We start from the raw sequence: 18,158 nt of genomic DNA, 5'->3' as shown, positions 1-18,158 counted from the left end.
ACTCTAGACTACTCAGACTACTACTGAACTCAGACTACTACTGAACTCAGACTACTACTGAACTCAGACTACTACTGAACTCAGACTACTACTGAACTCTAGACTACTACTGATCTCAGACTACTACTGAACTCTAGACTACTACTGAACTCAGACTACTACTGAACTCAGACTACTACTGAACTCAGACTACTACTGAACTCAGACTACTACTGAACTCAGACTACTACTGAACTCTAGACTACTACTGAACTCTAGACTACTACTGAACTCTAGACTACTACTGAACTCTAGACTACTACTGAACTCTAGACTACTCAGACTACTACTGAACTCTAGACTACTACTGAACTCAGACTACTACTGAACTCAGACTACTACTGAACTCAGACTACTACTGAACTCAGACTACTACTGAACTCAGACTACTCAGACTACTACTGAACTCTAGACTACTCAGACTACTACTGAACTCAGACTACTACTGAACTCAGACTACTACTGAACTCAGACTACTACTGAACTCAGACTACTACTGAACTCTAGACTACTACTGAACTCTAGACTACTACTGAACTCAGACTACTACTGAACTCAGACTACTACTGAACTCTAGACTACTCAGACTACTACTGAACTCTAGACTACTACTGAACTCTAGACTACTACTGAACTCTAGACTACTACTGAACTCAGACTACTACTGAACTCAGACTACTACTGAACTCTAGACTACTCAGACTACTACTGAACTCTAGACTACTACTGAACTCTAGACTACTACTGAACTCAGACTACTACTGAACTCAGACTACTACTGAACTCTAGACTACTCAGACTACTACTGAACTCTAGACTACTACTGAACTCTAGACTACTCAGACTACTACTGAACTCTAGACTACTACTGAACTCTAGACTACTACTGAACTCGGACTACTACTGAACTCAGACTACTACTGAACTCTAGACTACTACTGAACTCTAGACTACTACTGAACTCTAGACTACTCAGACTACTACTGAACTCTAGACTACTACTGAACTCAGACTACTACTGAACTCTAGACTACTACTGAACTCTAGACTACTACTGAACTCAGACTACTACTGAACTCAGACTACTACTGAACTCTAGACTACTACTGAACTCTAGACTACTACTGAACTCCAGACCACTCCTGAACTCTGGACTACTACTGAACTCAGACTACTCAGACTACTACTGAACTCTAGACTACTACTGAACTCTAGACTACTACTGAACTCTAGACTACTACTGAACTCCAGACCACTCCTGAACTCTAGACTACTACTGAACTCTAGACTACTACTGAACTCTAGACTACTCAGACTACTACTGAACTCTAGACTACTACTGAACTCTAGACTACTACTAAACTCAGACTACTACTGAACTCAGACTACTACTGAACTCAGACTACTACTGAACTCTAGACTACTACTGAACTCTAGACTACTACTGAACTCAGACTACTACTGAACTCAGACTACTACTGAACTCAGACTACTACTGAACTCTAGACTACTCAGACTACTACTGAACTCTAGACTACTACTGAACTCTAGACTACTACTGAACTCTAGACTACTACTGAACTCTAGACTACTCAGACTACTACTGAACTCTAGACTACTACTGAACTCTAGACTACTACTGAACTCGGACTACTACTGAACTCAGACTACTACTGAACTCAGACTACTACTGAACTCAGACTACTACTGAACTCTAGACTACTACTGAACTCTAGACTACTACTGAACTCTAGACTACTACTGAACTCAGACTACTACTGAACTCAGACTACTACTGAACTCAGACTACTACTGAACTCTAGACTACTACTGAACTCTAGACTACTCCTGAACTCTAGACTACTACTGAACTCTAGACTACTACTGAACTCAGACTACTACTAAACTCAGACTACTACTGAACTCTAGACTACTCAGACTACTACTGAACTCTAGACTACTACTGATCTCAGACTACTACTGAACTCTAGACTACTACTGAACTCAGACTACTACTGAACTCAGACTACTACTGAACTCAGACTACTACTGAACTCTAGACTACTACTGAACTCTAGACTACTACTGAACTCTAGACTACTACTGAACTCTAGACTACTACTGAACTCTAGACTACTACTGAACTCTAGACTACTACTGAACTCTAGACTACTACTGAACTCTAGACTACTACTGAACTCTAGACTACTACTGAACTCAGACTACTACTGAACTCAGACTACTACTGAACTCAGACTACTACTGAACTCTAGACTACTACTGAACTCTAGACTACTACTGAACTCCAGACCACTCCTGAACTCTGGACTACTACTGAACTCAGACTACTCAGACTACTACTGAACTCTAGACTACTACTGAACTCTAGACTACTACTGAACTCTAGACTACTCAGACTACTACTGAACTCTAGACTACTACTGAACTCAGACTACTACCTAACTCTAGACTACTACTGAACTCTAGACTACTACTGAACTCAGACTACTACTGAACTCAGACTACTACTGAACTCTAGACTACTACTGAACTCTAGACTACTACTGAACTCCAGACCACTCCTGAACTCTGGACTACTACTGAACTCAGACTACTCAGACTACTACTGAACTCTAGACTACTACTGAACTCTAGACTACTACTGAACTCCAGACCACTCCTGAACTCTAGACTACTACTGAACTCTAGACTACTACTGAACTCAGACTACTACTGAACTCAGACTACTACTGAACTCAGACTACTACTGAACTCTAGACTACTACTGAACTCTAGACTACTACTGAACTCTAGACTACTACTGAACTCAGACTACTACTGAACTCAGACTACTACTGAACTCAGACTACTACTGAACTCAGACTACTACTGAACTCAGACTACTACTGAACTCTAGACTACTACTGAACTCAGACTACTACTGAACTCAGACTACTACTGAACTCAGACTACTACTGAACTCTAGACTACTCAGACTACTACTGAACTCTAGACTACTACTGAACTCTAGACTACTACTGAACTCTAGACTACTACTGAACTCTAGACTACTCAGACTACTACTGAACTCTAGACTACTACTGAACTCTAGACTACTACTGAACTCGGACTACTACTGAACTCAGACTACTACTGAACTCAGACTACTACTGAACTCAGACTACTACTGAACTCAGACTACTACTGAACTCAGACTACTACTGAACTCTAGACTACTACTGAACTCTGGACTACTACTGAACTCGGACTACTACTGAACTCAGACTACTACTGAACTCAGACTACTACTGAACTCAGACTACTACTGAACTCTAGACTACTACTGAACTCTAGACTACTACTGAACTCTAGACTACTACTGAACTCTAGACTACTACTGAACTCAGACTACTACTGAACTCAGACTACTACTGAACTCTAGACTACTACTGAACTCTAGACTACTACTGAACTCAGACTACTACTGAACTCAGACTACTACTGAACTCTAGACTACTCCTGAACTCTAGACTACTACTGAACTCTAGACTACTACTGAACTCAGACTACTACTGAACTCAGACTACTACTGAACTCTAGACTACTCAGACTACTACTGAACTCTAGACTACTACTGATCTCAGACTACTACTGAACTCTAGACTACTACTGAACTCAGACTACTACTGAACTCAGACTACTACTGAACTCTAGACTACTACTGAACTCAGACTACTACTGAACTCTAGACTACTACTGAACTCTAGACTACTACTGAACTCAGACTACTACTGAACTCCAGACCACTCCTGAACTCTGGACTACTACTGAACTCAGACTACTCAGACTACTACTGAACTCTAGACTACTACTGAACTCTAGACTACTACTGAACTCTAGACTACTACTGAACTCTAGACTACTCCTGAACTCTAGACTACTCCTGAACTCTAGACTACTACTGAACTCTAGACTACTACTGAACTCTAGACTACTACTGAACTCTAGACTACTACTGAACTCAGACTACTACTGAACTCTAGACTACTCCTGAACTCTAGACTACTACTGAACTCCAGACCACTCCTGAACTCTGGACTACTTGTAAAATGGAAAAATCAGTCAGCCCAATAACATCTCCTTATTCCTGAAGAGTACACGTGTTCACTACTTCACACACATCTTGAACACGGAAGGGAAGTGTGAGGAATGACAGATAATTGAGACATAGTCTATGTGTGTTCACCTCTTTCACAGTAGGGCTCTCCATCCTCCAGGTGAAAGGTGTTGTTCCTAATGGGCTGCTGGCACGATGCACACAGGAAACAATGGATGTGCCAGGTCTGTTTCAGGGCGTTGATCACTTCCTGCAAGGAAACCACAGACAATTACTAATCAAGCAAGTCCAGCTCATCATTACAGAGCCATGTCAGTGACAAAGCTGCATGCGTGTGTGTGAATATTCAACCATCTACCCTGCCCTCTAATTGACCGTTCCCTCTCCAGCACTTATACTGATCTATAGGAAGGCCAGGCTGCCAGGTGCTTATGGCCAGGCTGCCAGGTGCTAAAGCCAGGCTGCCGGGTGCTAATTGCCAGGCTTCCCGGGTGCTAATTGCCAGGCTTCTGGGAGCTAATTGTCTGACTGCCGGGTGCTAATTGTCTGACTGCCGGGTGCTAATTGTCTGACTGCCGGGTGCTAATTGCCAGACTGCCAGGTGCTGATGGCCAGGCTGCCAGGTGATAATGGCCAGGCTACTGGGTGCTAATTGCCAGACTACCAGGTGCTAATTGCCAGGCTTCTGGGAGCTAATTGTCTGACTGCCGGGTGCTAATTGCCAGACTGCCAGGTGCTGATGGCCAGGCTGCCAGGTGATAATGGCCAGGCTACTGGGTGCTAATTGCCAGACTACCAGGTGCTAATTGCCAGGCTTCTGGGAGCTAATTGTCTGACTGCCGGGTGCTAAATGCCAGGCCGCCGTGTGCTAAATGCCAGGCCGCCGTGTGCTAAATGCCAGGCCGCCGGGTGCTAAATGCCAGGCCGCCGTGTGCTAAATGCCAGGCCGCCGGGTGCTAAATGCCAGGCCGCCGGGTGCTAATTTTAACACATCTGATCGTAGAGCTTTTCTCCAGTTCTCCTTCCTTCTCTGCAGCGCATGACAGAGCTTAACACACACACTGATTTCCCACCATTCAGCTGTGAGAACTGGGCAGGTCAAAGGGGGATAGACTAATGCTGGAATGAAGGAGGGAGAGGAATACGGAGGGATTAAGAATGAGGGAGTGAGAAAATGGGTTAAAGACAGAGGTAAGCTGGTTAGAAAGGGTGAGAAATAAAAAAAGAGTGGACAAGTATGAAGAATAAAGGGTTGAAAGAGGGTGAACGTGTGACGGGGGGAAATGAGGCCTCTTAGGCCTAGTCGTGAATTGTCACTCCATATTTCCTCAAAGCCGCTCTGTCCTTTTTACGTCAGCGTTTCCATCCAGTCAAAACAGAGGGTCCACAGAATGATTGACAGCCCTTGGTAAAAAACCTGAGTTTTTCCTGGTCAGGTGACGGGGTCAGGAAAGACTGTGACGCTAACTGAAGCTGGTTAGCGGTAGAAAACCCTGAGTAGATCTAGCTTGCTTCGTAGGATACCCCTCAGGACTTACCCCCAGGATCTTCATCTGGCAGCGGCTACAGGAAGGTGCGAAGAAGTCCTCGTAGCAGTGTTCACAGTAGACCGAGCCTTGCTCCTCCACGAAGCCAATGTCTGCCAGGGAGGTCCGGCAGTGGGCGCAGTTAAACTCCTCGGGGTGCCAGGATTTTCCCATGGCCACCAGGAACGGCCCTCTGGAGGAAGAAAACAGGTTTCATTCAGTTTAAAGGAGCATGATTAGGCATTATACCTCATAGGCATTATATTCAGCATCATACCAGTGTCTACATACTGTATGTGAAAGCCGAAAGGTTCGTAGTTTTGGAGTAAAAAATATAAGAAGAAAAGGTCCTAAAAAAATTACTCCCCTTTAAGATGAATTAAGTACAATTAAATACAAATTACTCCCCTTTAAGATGAATTAAGTTCAACTAAATACAATGAAACTTTCACATTAGTATCTGAAGCAGTGTTTTCTACCATACTCCCAGTTTAACTCTAACCCTAATTTTCCTTAATCATCACTGTTTTGACAGCAGTATATTTAGCGACTGTAATGTCACCAAAGCCTATTCGCCTGCAAATAGGATGATTAGCTTATATGGGAAAACAACTGTGGGATATTTAATGCACACAATGGTCACTCTAAACTGTGTCGTGACCGACACTCTTTAGGCAGGAGCGGGATCTGCTACCCTATCCTCGGGGTGCAATGTAAGCCAACACCAGAGGAGATAGTCTTAGCACCGGCCAATAACAGGCTGCTGAGAGCCATGAACTGTAATTAAGATGAGGAGAGAACCAGTGTCTGAATCGCAAATGGCACCCTATTCCCTGTGTAGCGCACTACTTTTGACCAAAGCCCTATGTTTTTTCCCTATGGGTCGTGATCAAAAGTAGTGCACTACATAGGGAAAACAGTGCCATTTGGCTCCTCCGCCACGGACTCTCATGTTCTATTCAACAGTCCTAACTCTGGGCAAATTAAAGAATGAACAAGATACCATCATTGGAGGGAGGGAGGGAGGGAGGGAGGGAGGGAGGGAGGGAGGGAGGGAGGGAGAGAGAGAAAGGGAGGGGGAGGAGGAGAGGGAAAGAGAGAGAGAGAGGGCGTGGCACAGAGAAAGGGAGAGAGAGAAGAGAGAGTGAGAGAGAGAGAAGAGAGAGAGAGAGAGAAAGAAAGCGAGAGAGAGAGAAAGAGAGAAAGAGAGCGAGAGAAAGAGAGAGAGGTGTGTGCTGTGTACTATTTTCATTCATATTTTGGAATGATATAAGTGATCATATTATGTTTAGTTGAATATTGTAATTCTATTAAAATGGCTTTCAAAAGACATTTCCCTCAGGCTCCAACTCTGTCCTGTCCTGTATTGTCCCCAACAAACAAACTAGAGGTGGGATAAACTACAAATGATCAATACCGACCGAACCAATAATTTATCGAGGGCATTCTACTATAATAATTATAATTTGCATTTACTAGAAGAATGCTAACAGAACAAATGATAGCTATAACATTCAAAGAAGTAGTAGTAGATTAGTATAAATAAGTAACTGGTCAATTGTGATACAGACTTTTGTCCATATTCCCCATCTCTAACACGCACCATCTCTCTCTCTCTCTCTCTCTCTCTCTCTCTCTCTCTCTCTCTCTCTTGCTCTCTCTCTTGCTCTCTCTCTTGCTCTCTCTCTTGCTCTCTCTCTTGCTCTCTTTCTCTCTTTCTCTCTCTCTCTCAGTCTCTGTCTCTCTGTCTCTCTCTTTCTCTGTCTCTGTCTCTGTCTCTCTCTCGCTCTCTCGCTCTCTTTCTCTTTCTCTCTCTCTCATTCTCTCGTTTCTCTCGCTCTTTCTCTCGCTCTCTTTCTCTCTCTCTCGCTCTCTCTCTTTCTCTCTCTCTCGCTCTCTCTCGTTCTCTTCCCCCCCCCCCCTCTCTCTCTCCTCTCTCTCCTCTCTCTCTCACCTGATGTCCATGTTGCAGTGGCCACACATGGGCGTGCGTGTCCCTGCAGGGATGTGTTCGGCCATCTGCACCAGAGTGTCCTGGTCTTTGGGATGGGGCTGGGGGGCCGGCCTCTCTGGGACAGGGCCCTTAGGGCGAAAATTGGTGGTGCCGTTCCCCCTCACCCCAAAACATGTCTGAAGGCCTGGTTTAGGGAAACCTGAACCTACAGAATGACAAGCGGGTGGTAAGTTTACGCACTCATTCATTTCAACACAATCTACACAGAGTTCAGACACAGCTCAGATAGAGTTCAGACATGTTGAATGATGAATCATGAACATAAACATGTTGGGGGACTTGGGGGAGGAAGTGTGTGAGTGTGTGGATGAGTATGCACACGCGCATGCATCTCTGCACTTCTAGGTCTTTGTGTTATTCTCTGAGTTGACCTCTGAGTTGACCTCTGTGACCAAGTGACCTGGTCTAGGCAGCTGGCCGGATCAGGGAGGTAAACCAACAGCACCAGTGAGCAAAACACAGAATCAATTGTTTCAAGCAGCAAGACATTCCAACAGCTCGCTGGAACACCTGGCCTAACAAGCTCCCCTTTGATCCCACTTAGGGGCTCCAGAAAAGGAACAGTGTTGCGAATGCAGCTGGGATCGGAGGTCGATCGAAAGCGGTCAGACCTTGCAGACATCGCAACAGGCAGACTAATCAGGGGGTATTGAAATAAACGTCACAGCAGCAATCGATCAAAGTCACGGGCCATACGTGCAAGTCGGACAACAGTGACCTGCTTTGTCATGTCAAAACACATTAGTGAAAGAAGGAGCCTGTAAATCAGTAGTCCGTCAGGACCAGACAACTCTAGTGTTGCCTGTAAATCAGTAGTCCGTCAGGACCAGACAACTCTAGTGGTGCCTGTAAGTCAGTAGTTCTTCAGGACCAGACAACTCTAGTGGTGCCTGTAAGTCAGTAGTTCTTCAGGACTAGACAACTCTAGTGGTGCCTGTAAGTCAGTAGTTCTTCAGGACCAGACAACTCTAGTGGTGCCTGTAAATCAGTAGTCCGTCAGGACCAGACAACTCTAGTGGTGCCTGTAAGTCAGTAGTTCTTCAGGACCAGACAACTCTAGTGGTGCCTGTAAGTCAGTAGTTCTTCAGGACTAGACAACTCTAGTGGTGCCTGTAAGTCAGTAGTTCTTCAGGACTAGACAACTCTAGTGGTGCCTGTAAATCAGTAGTCCGTCAGGACCAGACAACTCTAGTGGTGCCTGTAAGTCAGTAGTTCTTCAGGACCAGACAACTCTAGTGGTGCCTGTAAGTCAGTAGTCCGTCAGGACTAGACAACTCTAGTGGTGCCTGTAAGTCAGTAGTTCTTCAGGACCAGACAACTCTAGTGGTGCCTGTAAGTCAGTAGTCCGTCAGGACCAGACAACTCTAGTGGTGCCTGTAAGTCAGAAGTCTGTCAGGACTAGACAACTCTAGTGGTGCCTGTAAGTCAGAAGTCCGTCAGGACCAGACAACTCTAGTGGTGCCTGTAAGTCAGTAGTTCTTCAGGACTAGACAACTCTAGTCGTGCCTGTAAGTCAGTAGTTCTTCAGGACTAGACAACTCTAGTGGTGCCTGTAAATCAGTAGTCCGTCAGGACCAGACAACTCTAGTGGCGCCTGTAAGTCAGTAGTTCTTCAGGACTAGACAACTCTAGTGGTGCCTGTAAGTCAGTAGTTCTTCAGGACTAGACAACTCTAGTGGTGCCTGTAAGTCAGTAGTTCTTCAGGACTAGACAACTCTAGTTGTGCCTGTAAGTCAGTAGTTCTTCAGGACCAGACAACTCTAGTGGCGCCTGTAAGTCAGTAGTTCTTCAGGAGTCAGTATGTCTTCAGGACTAGACAACTCTAGTGGCACAGTGCTTGCTGGATTACTGTGTGAACTAGGCCTTTGTTGGCACAGGTCCGAAGCAGCATAGTGTTCATGTAAAACCTGGTGGGAATGAGACTGGGGCAGGGGTTAGAGTTGGTCTGGGGCTGGGGATAGAGTTGGTCTGGGGCTGGGGATAGAGTTGGTCTGGGGATAGAGTTGGTCTAGGGCTGGGGATAGAGTTGGTCTGGGGCTGGGGTTAGAGTTGGTCTGGGGCTGGGGATAGAGTTGGGCTGGGGGTTAGAGTTGGTTTGGGGCTGGGGATAGAGTTGGGCTGGGGTTAGAGTTGGACTGGGGCTGGAGATAGAGTTGGTTTGGGGCTGGGGATAGAGTTGGTCTAGGGCTGGGGATAGAGTTGGTCTAGGGCTGGGGATAGAGTTGGTCTAGGGCTGGGGTTAGAGTTGGACTGGGGCTGAAGATAGAGTTGGTCTGGGGATAGAGTTGGGCTGGGGGTTAGAGTTGGGCTGGGGCTGGGGATAGAATTGGTTTGGGGCTGGGGTTAGAATTGGTCTGGGGCCGGCGACAGAGTTGGTCTGGGGACAGAGTTGGTCTGGGGCTGGGGTTAGAGTTGGGCTGGGGCTGGGGTTAGAGTTGGTCTAGGGCTGGGGTTAGAGTTGGACTGGGGCTGGAGATAGAGTTGGTTTGGGGCTGGGGATAGAGTTGGTCTGGGGATAGAGTTGGTCTAGGGCTGGGGATAGAGTTGGTCTAGGGCTGGGGTTAGAGTTGGTCTAGGGCTGGGGTTAGAGTTGGTTTGGGGCTGGGGTTAGAGTTGGTCTAGGGCTGGGGATAGAGTTGGTCTGGGGATAGAGTTGGTCTAGGGCTGGGGATAGAGTTGGTCTAGGGCTGGGGATAGAGTTTGTTTGGGGATAGAGTTGGTTTGGGGCTGGGGTTAGAATTGGTCTGGGGTTAGAGTTGGTCTAGGGCTGGGGATAGAGTTGGTCTGGGGCTGGAGTTAGAATTGGGCTGGGGCTGGGGATAGAGTTGGGGCTGGGGATAGAGTTGGTTTGGGGCTGGGGCTAGAGTTGGGCTGGGGATAGAGTTGGGCTGGGGATAGAGTTGGTCTGGGGCTGGAGTTAGAATTGGGCTGGGGCTGGGGATAGAGTTGGGCTGGGGATAGAGTTGGTTTGGGGCTGGGGCTAGAGTTGGGCTGGGGATAGAGTTGGGCTGGGGATAGAGTTGGTTTGGGGCTGGGGTTAGAGTTGGTTTGGGGCTGGGGTTAGAGTTGGTTTGGGGCTGGGGATAGAGTTGGTCTGGGGCTGGGGATAGAGTTGGGCTGGGGATAGAGTTGGTTTGGGGCTGGGGATAGAGTTGGGCTGGGGATAGAGTTGGTCTAGGGCTGGGGATAGAGTTGGGCTGGGGATAGAGTTGGTTTGGGGCTGGGGATAGAGTTGGTCTGGGGTTAGAGTTGGTCTGGGGCTGGAGTTAGAGTTGGTCTGGGGCTGGGGATAGAGTTGGGCTGGGGTTAGAGTTGGTTTGGGGCTGGGGATAGAGTTGGTTTGGGGCTGGGGATAGAGTTGGTCTGGGGTTAGAGTTGGTCTAGGGCTGGAGTTAGAGTTGGTCTGGGGCTGGGGTTAGAGTTGGTCTGGGGTTAGAGTTGGTCTGGGGTTAGAGTTGGCCTGGGGCTGGGGATAGAGTTGGTCTGGGGCTGGGGCTCTAACCTTTATTCACAGCTCCCTCAGTAAATATTATTTTTTCTTATGGAGTGGAGCGTATACATCTTCAACGGAGGAGAAAAGGCAAAGTGGGCCAGCAAGCCTGGCTTTAATGGGATTAATGGAAAAATATGTCACGCTTAGCCCATGGAAAATAACACTCTTTTCTCACTAACAGACCGCAACAGAATTCACTTCAGCCTCAGTAAATCACCATTTCACACTATAAGATGTCAAACCAAACATTTCTGTAAAAGGATAAAACCATATGAGTCAATCAAAATATCTAACACACCAGATTTAATTCAATTTATGTCCTAATCATGAGTTTATTTTAAAACTATTTTCAGTTTAATGTGCATGCCATTAATTCCACTATGAAAGGAACTTCATGCACCTTGCTCTGATTAACTTCTTCATTAAAACAAAACAAATATATACATTTGTACATACAGGCATACCACTGTTGGAAGTGGATGCTTTACTCTATGTATATTAAAGATAGAAAAATATATATACAGCACCAGTCAAAAGATTGGACACACCTACTCATTCCAGAGTTTATATTCATTTTTCTATTTTGTACAATGTAGAATAATAGTGAAGACATCAAAACTATGAAATACACATATGGAATCATGTAGTAACCAAAAAAGTGTTAAACAAATCAAAATATATTTATATTTGAGATTCTTCAAAGTAGCAACCCTTTGCCTTGATGACAGCTTTGCACACTCTTGGCATTCTCTCAACCAGCTTCATGAGGTAGTCACCTGGAATGCATTTCAATTAACAGTCGTGTCTTGTTAAAAGTTAATTGTGTAATTTATTTCCTTCTTAATGTATTTTTTTTCTTTTACCTTTATTTAACTAGGCAAGTCAGTTAAGAACAAATTGTTATTTTCAATGATGGCCTGTGGGTTAATTGCCTTGTTCAGGGGCAGAACAACAGATTTTTACCTTGTCAGCTCAGGGATTCGATCTTGCAACCTTCTGACTCATCAGACCAAAGGACAGATTTCCACTGGTCTAATGTCCATTGCTCGTGTTTCTAGGCCCAAGCAAGTATCTTCTTCTTATTGATGTCCTTTAGTAGTGGATCCTTTGCAGCAATTCGACCATGAAGGAATGATTTATGCAGTGTCCTCTGAACATCTGATGATGAGATGTGTCTGTTGCTTGAACTCTGTGAAACATTTATTTGGGCTGTAATTTCTGAGGCTAGTAACTGTAATGAACTTATCCTCTGCAGCAGAGGTAACTCTGTCTTTCTTTCCTGTGGCGGTCCTCATGAGAGCCAGTTTCATCATAACGCTTGATGGTTTTTGCAACTGCACTTGAAGAAACTTTCAAAGTTTTTGAAATTTTCCTGATTGACTGACCCTCATGTCTTAAAGTAATGTTGGACTGTCATTTCTCTTTGCTTTTTTGAGCTGTTCTTGCCTTAATATGGACTTGGTCTTTTACCAAATAGGGCTATCTTCTGTATACCACCCCTACCTTGTCACAACAACTGATTGGCTCAAATGGGGGTGGCAGTGGGCGGCAGGTAGCCTAGTGGTTAGAGCTTGAATTGCTGCAAAGGAACCACTACTAAAGGACATCAATAAGAAGAAGAGACTTGCTTGGGCCTAGAAACACGAGCAATCTGTCCTTTGGTCTGATGAGTCCAAATGTAAGATTTTTGGTCCCAACCGCCGTGTCTTTGTGAGACGCAGTGTAGGTGAAAGGATGATATCTGCATGTGTGGTTCCTACCGTGAAGCATAGAGGAGGTGTGTTGGTGCGATGGTGCTTTGCTGGTCAAATCAAATCAAATGTTATTGGTCACGCACACACACACACACACACACACGCACTCACACAGTTTACCCTTAGTGGTGGTAAAGGTGATGGGGTTGTTGGGGCTGCCAGCAGGTCCTTTGGTCATGGTTTTGACTGCAGACGACATGTGAGAACTGGTCTCTGGCTCCTCCACCTCCTCACTGCAAGGAAACATGGAAGAGAGGGTTAGTCATACCAGTCTGCCTGACACCTAACTCCAAGTCCTCCTGACTTCAGAGTCTGGAAAGGCTCCATGCTGTTGTAGGCAAGATGCGGCGATAATGAAGGGGGGGCTGTGCTTTTTACTGATTGGTTTTCCTCTGTCTATTTCTCACTCAAACACCCACAGGCGCACAAAGCCCCCGAGCGTCGCCCTCTTCCAATACAACTGTTGGATTTTCAAATACAAACAACGAAAGGTATCAAGCCCCCGAGGAGAAGAAAAAAAGGTTGGAGAGAACCAACCGAAGCTCAGGCCAACTTCTGTATGAATACTGCACTAACAACAGACTCGTATCCAGACCAGTGTGTCACAGCTGTCCCTCGCTGCGTACTACAATAGTCATACCAGCTCACACACATCACGTTTCCACTATGTACAGCTCTAGGATCAGTTTCCCTCTCCGACAATCCTAACATTAAGCATTAGTGGGGAAAATGTTAAACTGACCCAAGATCAGTGTATAGGGGTAACTTCACCCTACTAGTAGCACCATTACATCATACATCTGGCGTTTTTTAGCGTTAATTGGTCACCAGAAAAAAACTAACTTTTTAGTGCCCATAAATGTAGTACACTACATTTTGTTCACTCGGAAGTAGACGAGGTTCACACTTCACGTCAAGACACATCCAAGAACACCAGAGTGCTGACGGAGGGGAGACACACCTCTTACCACCTAATGTCTTGTGCAGGCCTCTACTCTGCCTGATGACCCATTAAATGAGTCCTCTATGAAGAGTCGCTGTGTGTGAGGAACTCAGATACTTGGGTGGGCCCAAAAAAAGGCACATTGAATACTACAGCCATGATGTACAGTAGTGCCATGCCAACTGCTGAAGTTACTGAGGCTGGTTCTCTAGTCTGTTTCCACCATGTCTGCTTATGGCTCCCTGAGGAGCTGAGTGTTATGGCAACAGCGGCCGCCTTGGTTACGGAGATGAGGAGGTCGGTTGTCCACGGCGACTCAGCACTTGTGTATGGAGCTGGCATCACACCAAAGGAGCTGCTACTGTATGTTACCAGCTGCCCTGGCTCTGTATTGACACACTTCATTGAAACGCTGAAGCCAGCTCCACCATGGAATGATCCCTGCACAGCTGAACTGTAATGTGTAGTGTGACATTTCCCCTAGACGCTGATCTTGGGTCAGTTCAGCATTTCCCCCACTAATTGGCTAAGGTTAGGATTGGGGGAGGGGAAGATCAAAATCAAATCAAATCAAATTTTATTTGTCACATGCGCCGAATACAACAGGTTTAGACCTTACAGTGAAATGCTTACTTACAAGCCCTTAACCAACAATTAAGTTTTAAGAAAAAATAAGTCTTAAGTAAAAAATAAAATTACAGTAGCAAATAATTAAAGAGCAGCAGTATAATAACAGTAGCGAGGCTATATACAGGGGGTACTGGTACAGAGTCAATGTGGAGGCTATATACAGGGGGTAGAGGTACAGAGTCGATGTGGAGGCTATATACAGGGGGTACCGGTACAGAGTCAATGTGGAGGCTATATACAGGGGGTAGAGGTACAGAGTCGATGTGGAGGCTATATACAGGGGGTACCGGTACAGAGTCAATGTGGAGGCTATACACAGGGGGTACAGGTACAGAGTCAATGTGGAGGCTATATACAGGGGGTACCGATACAGAGTCAATGTGGAGGCTATATACAGGGGGTACAGGTACAGAGTCAATGTGGAGGCTATATACAGGGGGTACCGGTACAGAGTCAATGTGGAGGCTATATACAGGGGGTACCGGTACAGAGTCAATGTGGAGGCTATATACAGGGGGTACCGGTACAGAGTCAATGTGGAGGCTATATACAGGGGGTACCGGTACAGAGTCAATGTGGAGGCTATATACAGGGGGTACCGGTACAGAGTCAATGTGGAGGCTATTTACAGGGGGTACCGGTACAGAGTCAATGTAGAGGCTATATACAGGGTATACAGGGGGTACTGGTACAGAGTCAACGTGGAGGCTATATACAGGGGGTACCGGTACAGAGTCAATGTGGAGGCTATATACAGGGTGTACCTGTACAGAGTCAAAGTGCGGGGGCACCGGTTAGTTGTGGTAATATGTACATGTAGGTAAGGGTAAAGTGACTATGCATAGATAATAAACAGAGAGTAGCAGAAGAGTAAAAGAGGGCGGAGGGGCAACGCAAATAGTCTGGGTATCCATTTGATTAGCTGTTCAGGAGACTTATGGCTTGGGGGTAGAAGCTAAGAACTCTTTTGGACCTGGACTTGGCGCTCTGGTACCGCGTGCTATGCAGTAGCAGAGATAACAGTCTATGACTAGGGTGGCTGGAGTCTTTGAAAATTTTTAGGGCCTTCTTCTGACACCTCCTGGTATAGAGGTCCTGGATAGCAGGAAGCTTGGCCCCAGTGATGTACTGGGCCGTACCCACTACCCTCTGTAGCGCCTTGCGGTCGGAGGCCGAGCAGTTTCCATACCAGGCAGTGATGCAAACAGTCAGGATGCTCTCGATGGTGCAGCTGTAGAACTTTTTGAGGTATCTGAGGACCCATGCAAAATATAGTCCACAATGATCTCTGATTGTAGATCTGTACCTAAGGGGAAAACTTCACCCCGAAGGTACTGTAGTGCTTGGACCTTTTTGCATCCTTGGCCTGAACCACACAATGTCTCCCTCATTGTTCACATGATGTCTAATGTGCACTTCTGTGTAGAAGGAGAGGATTCACAGAGAAAATACTGTAACACACACATACTAGCGCGTACACACATTAACATTGTTATATTCATACACAATTCAATTCCTTGTTTACCTAAAGATATAGACAGCATTGACAGGAGAGGAGAGGTTGGGGTCACCCAGATCAGTGACTGATTGGTGCCAGGAGACTCTTGGACAGAGAAGGAAAGGAGGATGAGGAATGAAAGAGAGAAACAGAGGAATTAAAAGGAAGATGAGGGGTGAAACAGTGATGACAGAATAGGATGCACACCACAGTGGGTTAAATTATGGTTATTCACCATGGTTACCTACAGTGGGTTAGTTTATGGTTATTCACCATGGTTACCTAAAGTGGGTTAGTTTATGGTTATTCACCATGGTTCCCTACAGTGGGTTAGTTTATGGTTATTCACCATGATTAGCTAGTGGGTTAGTTTATGGTTATTCACCATGGTTACCTACAGTGGGTTAGTTTATGTTTATTCACCATGGTTACCTAGTGGGTTACATTATGGTTATTCACCATGGTTACCTAGTGGGTTACATTATGGTTATTCACCATGGTTACCTACAGTGGGTTAGTTTATGGTTATTCACCATGGTTAGCTAGTGGGTTAGTTTATGGTTATTCACCATGGTTACCTACAGTGGGTTAGTTTATGGTTATTCACCATGGTTACCTACAGTGGGTTACATTATGGTTATTCACCATGGTTACCTACAGTGGGTTAGTTTATGGTTATTCACCATGGTTACCTACAGTGGGTTAGTTTATGGTTATTCACCATGGTTACCTACAGTGGGTTAGTTTATGGTTATTCACCATGGTTACCTACAGTGGGTTAGTTTATGGTTATTCACCATGGTTAGCTAGTCCAACAAATGTGTGTCACTGTGCTTAACTGTGTAGCTTCTTTCCTCGTAAATCATTACTGAATCTCAGATCCTCGCATCCACAAGTGACCGCTTGACAACGTCTCAGCCAGTAACGGTATAGAAGAACTACCAACTTGATAGCACCAGTGGAGACATTTCAAGCTTTGAAGGGAGGTTACGAAGCTCTCCCCTTTCCCCTGTTTAGTTTGGTGTCACATCGTTAACAGCAGTGGAGACAGTGGGCACTGCACATGTATGTCAAAAGAACACTTTGTAATTGGACAAGCCGGCTTGTGCCAAGTTCGTTACATGAGAAATATTATCTGAGCAACACATTTCAAATATCTAAGTAGTTACCAACAAGAGGTGATCAATGTATCTCATAAACACATGCCAACTACACAGGACTGTCATTCTAATAACAAAGCTGTCAGATGTCCAACTGCTTCTCCTGATACCCCCCTGCATACACCGACACACACCGACACACACCGACACACACACACACACACACACACAATACCCTCCCACACATACACCCACACCCACACACAGACACACACACACACAGTATACCCCCCCCACACACACACACACACACGCACACACACACACACACACACACACACACACACACACACACACACACACACACACACACACACACACACACACACACACACACACACACATACAGTATACAGTATACCCACACACAAGCAGTATATACACACACACACACAGATGGACATGTATGAGCGTGGCTATTTCCTGGACAAATGTCAGATCTCACATACTGCCACACTTGTTCTAAACACTTCTGTATGCCTACTGTCACGTTTGAACTCAGCCAAAATGCATCTCATGCCAAATTGTTTGGGCGGGATCATAGCTTGTCCGCAAGGTCTTCTCAGAGACACAACACGACTGTCGCCATTTGCAGCGTGCTGAGGGAACTCGGCTGTTGTCAAGCGGCTAGCGAGCTGCATTTCAGAGGCGGTGGCTTTACAGTTCAACTCCCATAGACGGCTCTTTGTTGACACTAAGTAGGCTATTCCCAAAAGCACACTAATCCCTATTTCGTACACTATTTAAAGTGTACTATGCAAGGGTGCACTACTTAGTACACTTTAAATAGTATATTAAATAGGGAATAGGGTGCCATTTGGGAATAGCCGAAGACTCTCAATCAATTCCAAATTAACCCTTAACCCCTCATCTGTAGGCGCTCCTGTAGGTCTGAAAGGTTTTCAAAAGGGGTCATATGGCGCTTGATTTGATCTTTAATTTGACCTTGACTAGACCTCTTCTTAAAGACTGGATGGAATTTCC

At 45.5% G+C, this 18,158-nt stretch overlaps 1 protein-coding gene across 9 annotated transcripts in view; it reads right to left on the bottom strand.

Annotated features, from left to right (window-relative positions):
- The window catches only part of pdlim5a (PDZ and LIM domain 5a), a 128,881-nt gene that overhangs the window by 2,241 nt on the left and 108,482 nt on the right, over positions 1 to 18,158 (bottom strand). For 7 of the 9 annotated variants that reach the window (XM_055918699.1, XM_055918698.1, XM_055918702.1 and 4 more), the window contains 5 exons: positions 16,042 to 16,119; positions 13,064 to 13,176; positions 7,637 to 7,841; positions 5,695 to 5,875; positions 4,286 to 4,406 (listed from right to left, as the gene is read on the bottom strand). In XM_055918699.1, the coding sequence (XP_055774674.1) occupies positions 4,286 to 4,406; positions 5,695 to 5,875; positions 7,637 to 7,841; positions 13,064 to 13,176; positions 16,042 to 16,119 (698 nt within the window). The remainder of the gene's footprint in view (positions 1 to 4,285; positions 4,407 to 5,694; positions 5,876 to 7,636; positions 7,842 to 13,063; positions 13,177 to 16,041; positions 16,120 to 18,158) is intronic. The other 2 variants (XM_055918705.1, XM_055918706.1) reach the window with 1 other exon arrangement.

Source organism: Salvelinus fontinalis, chromosome 4 (genome assembly GCF_029448725.1).
Source record: "Salvelinus fontinalis isolate EN_2023a chromosome 4, ASM2944872v1, whole genome shotgun sequence".
In the NCBI taxonomy this organism is placed as follows: domain Eukaryota; kingdom Metazoa; phylum Chordata; class Actinopteri; order Salmoniformes; family Salmonidae; genus Salvelinus; species Salvelinus fontinalis.
The sequence above is the reverse complement of the archived record's forward strand: the minus strand, read 5'-3'. Positions and strand labels throughout refer to the sequence as shown.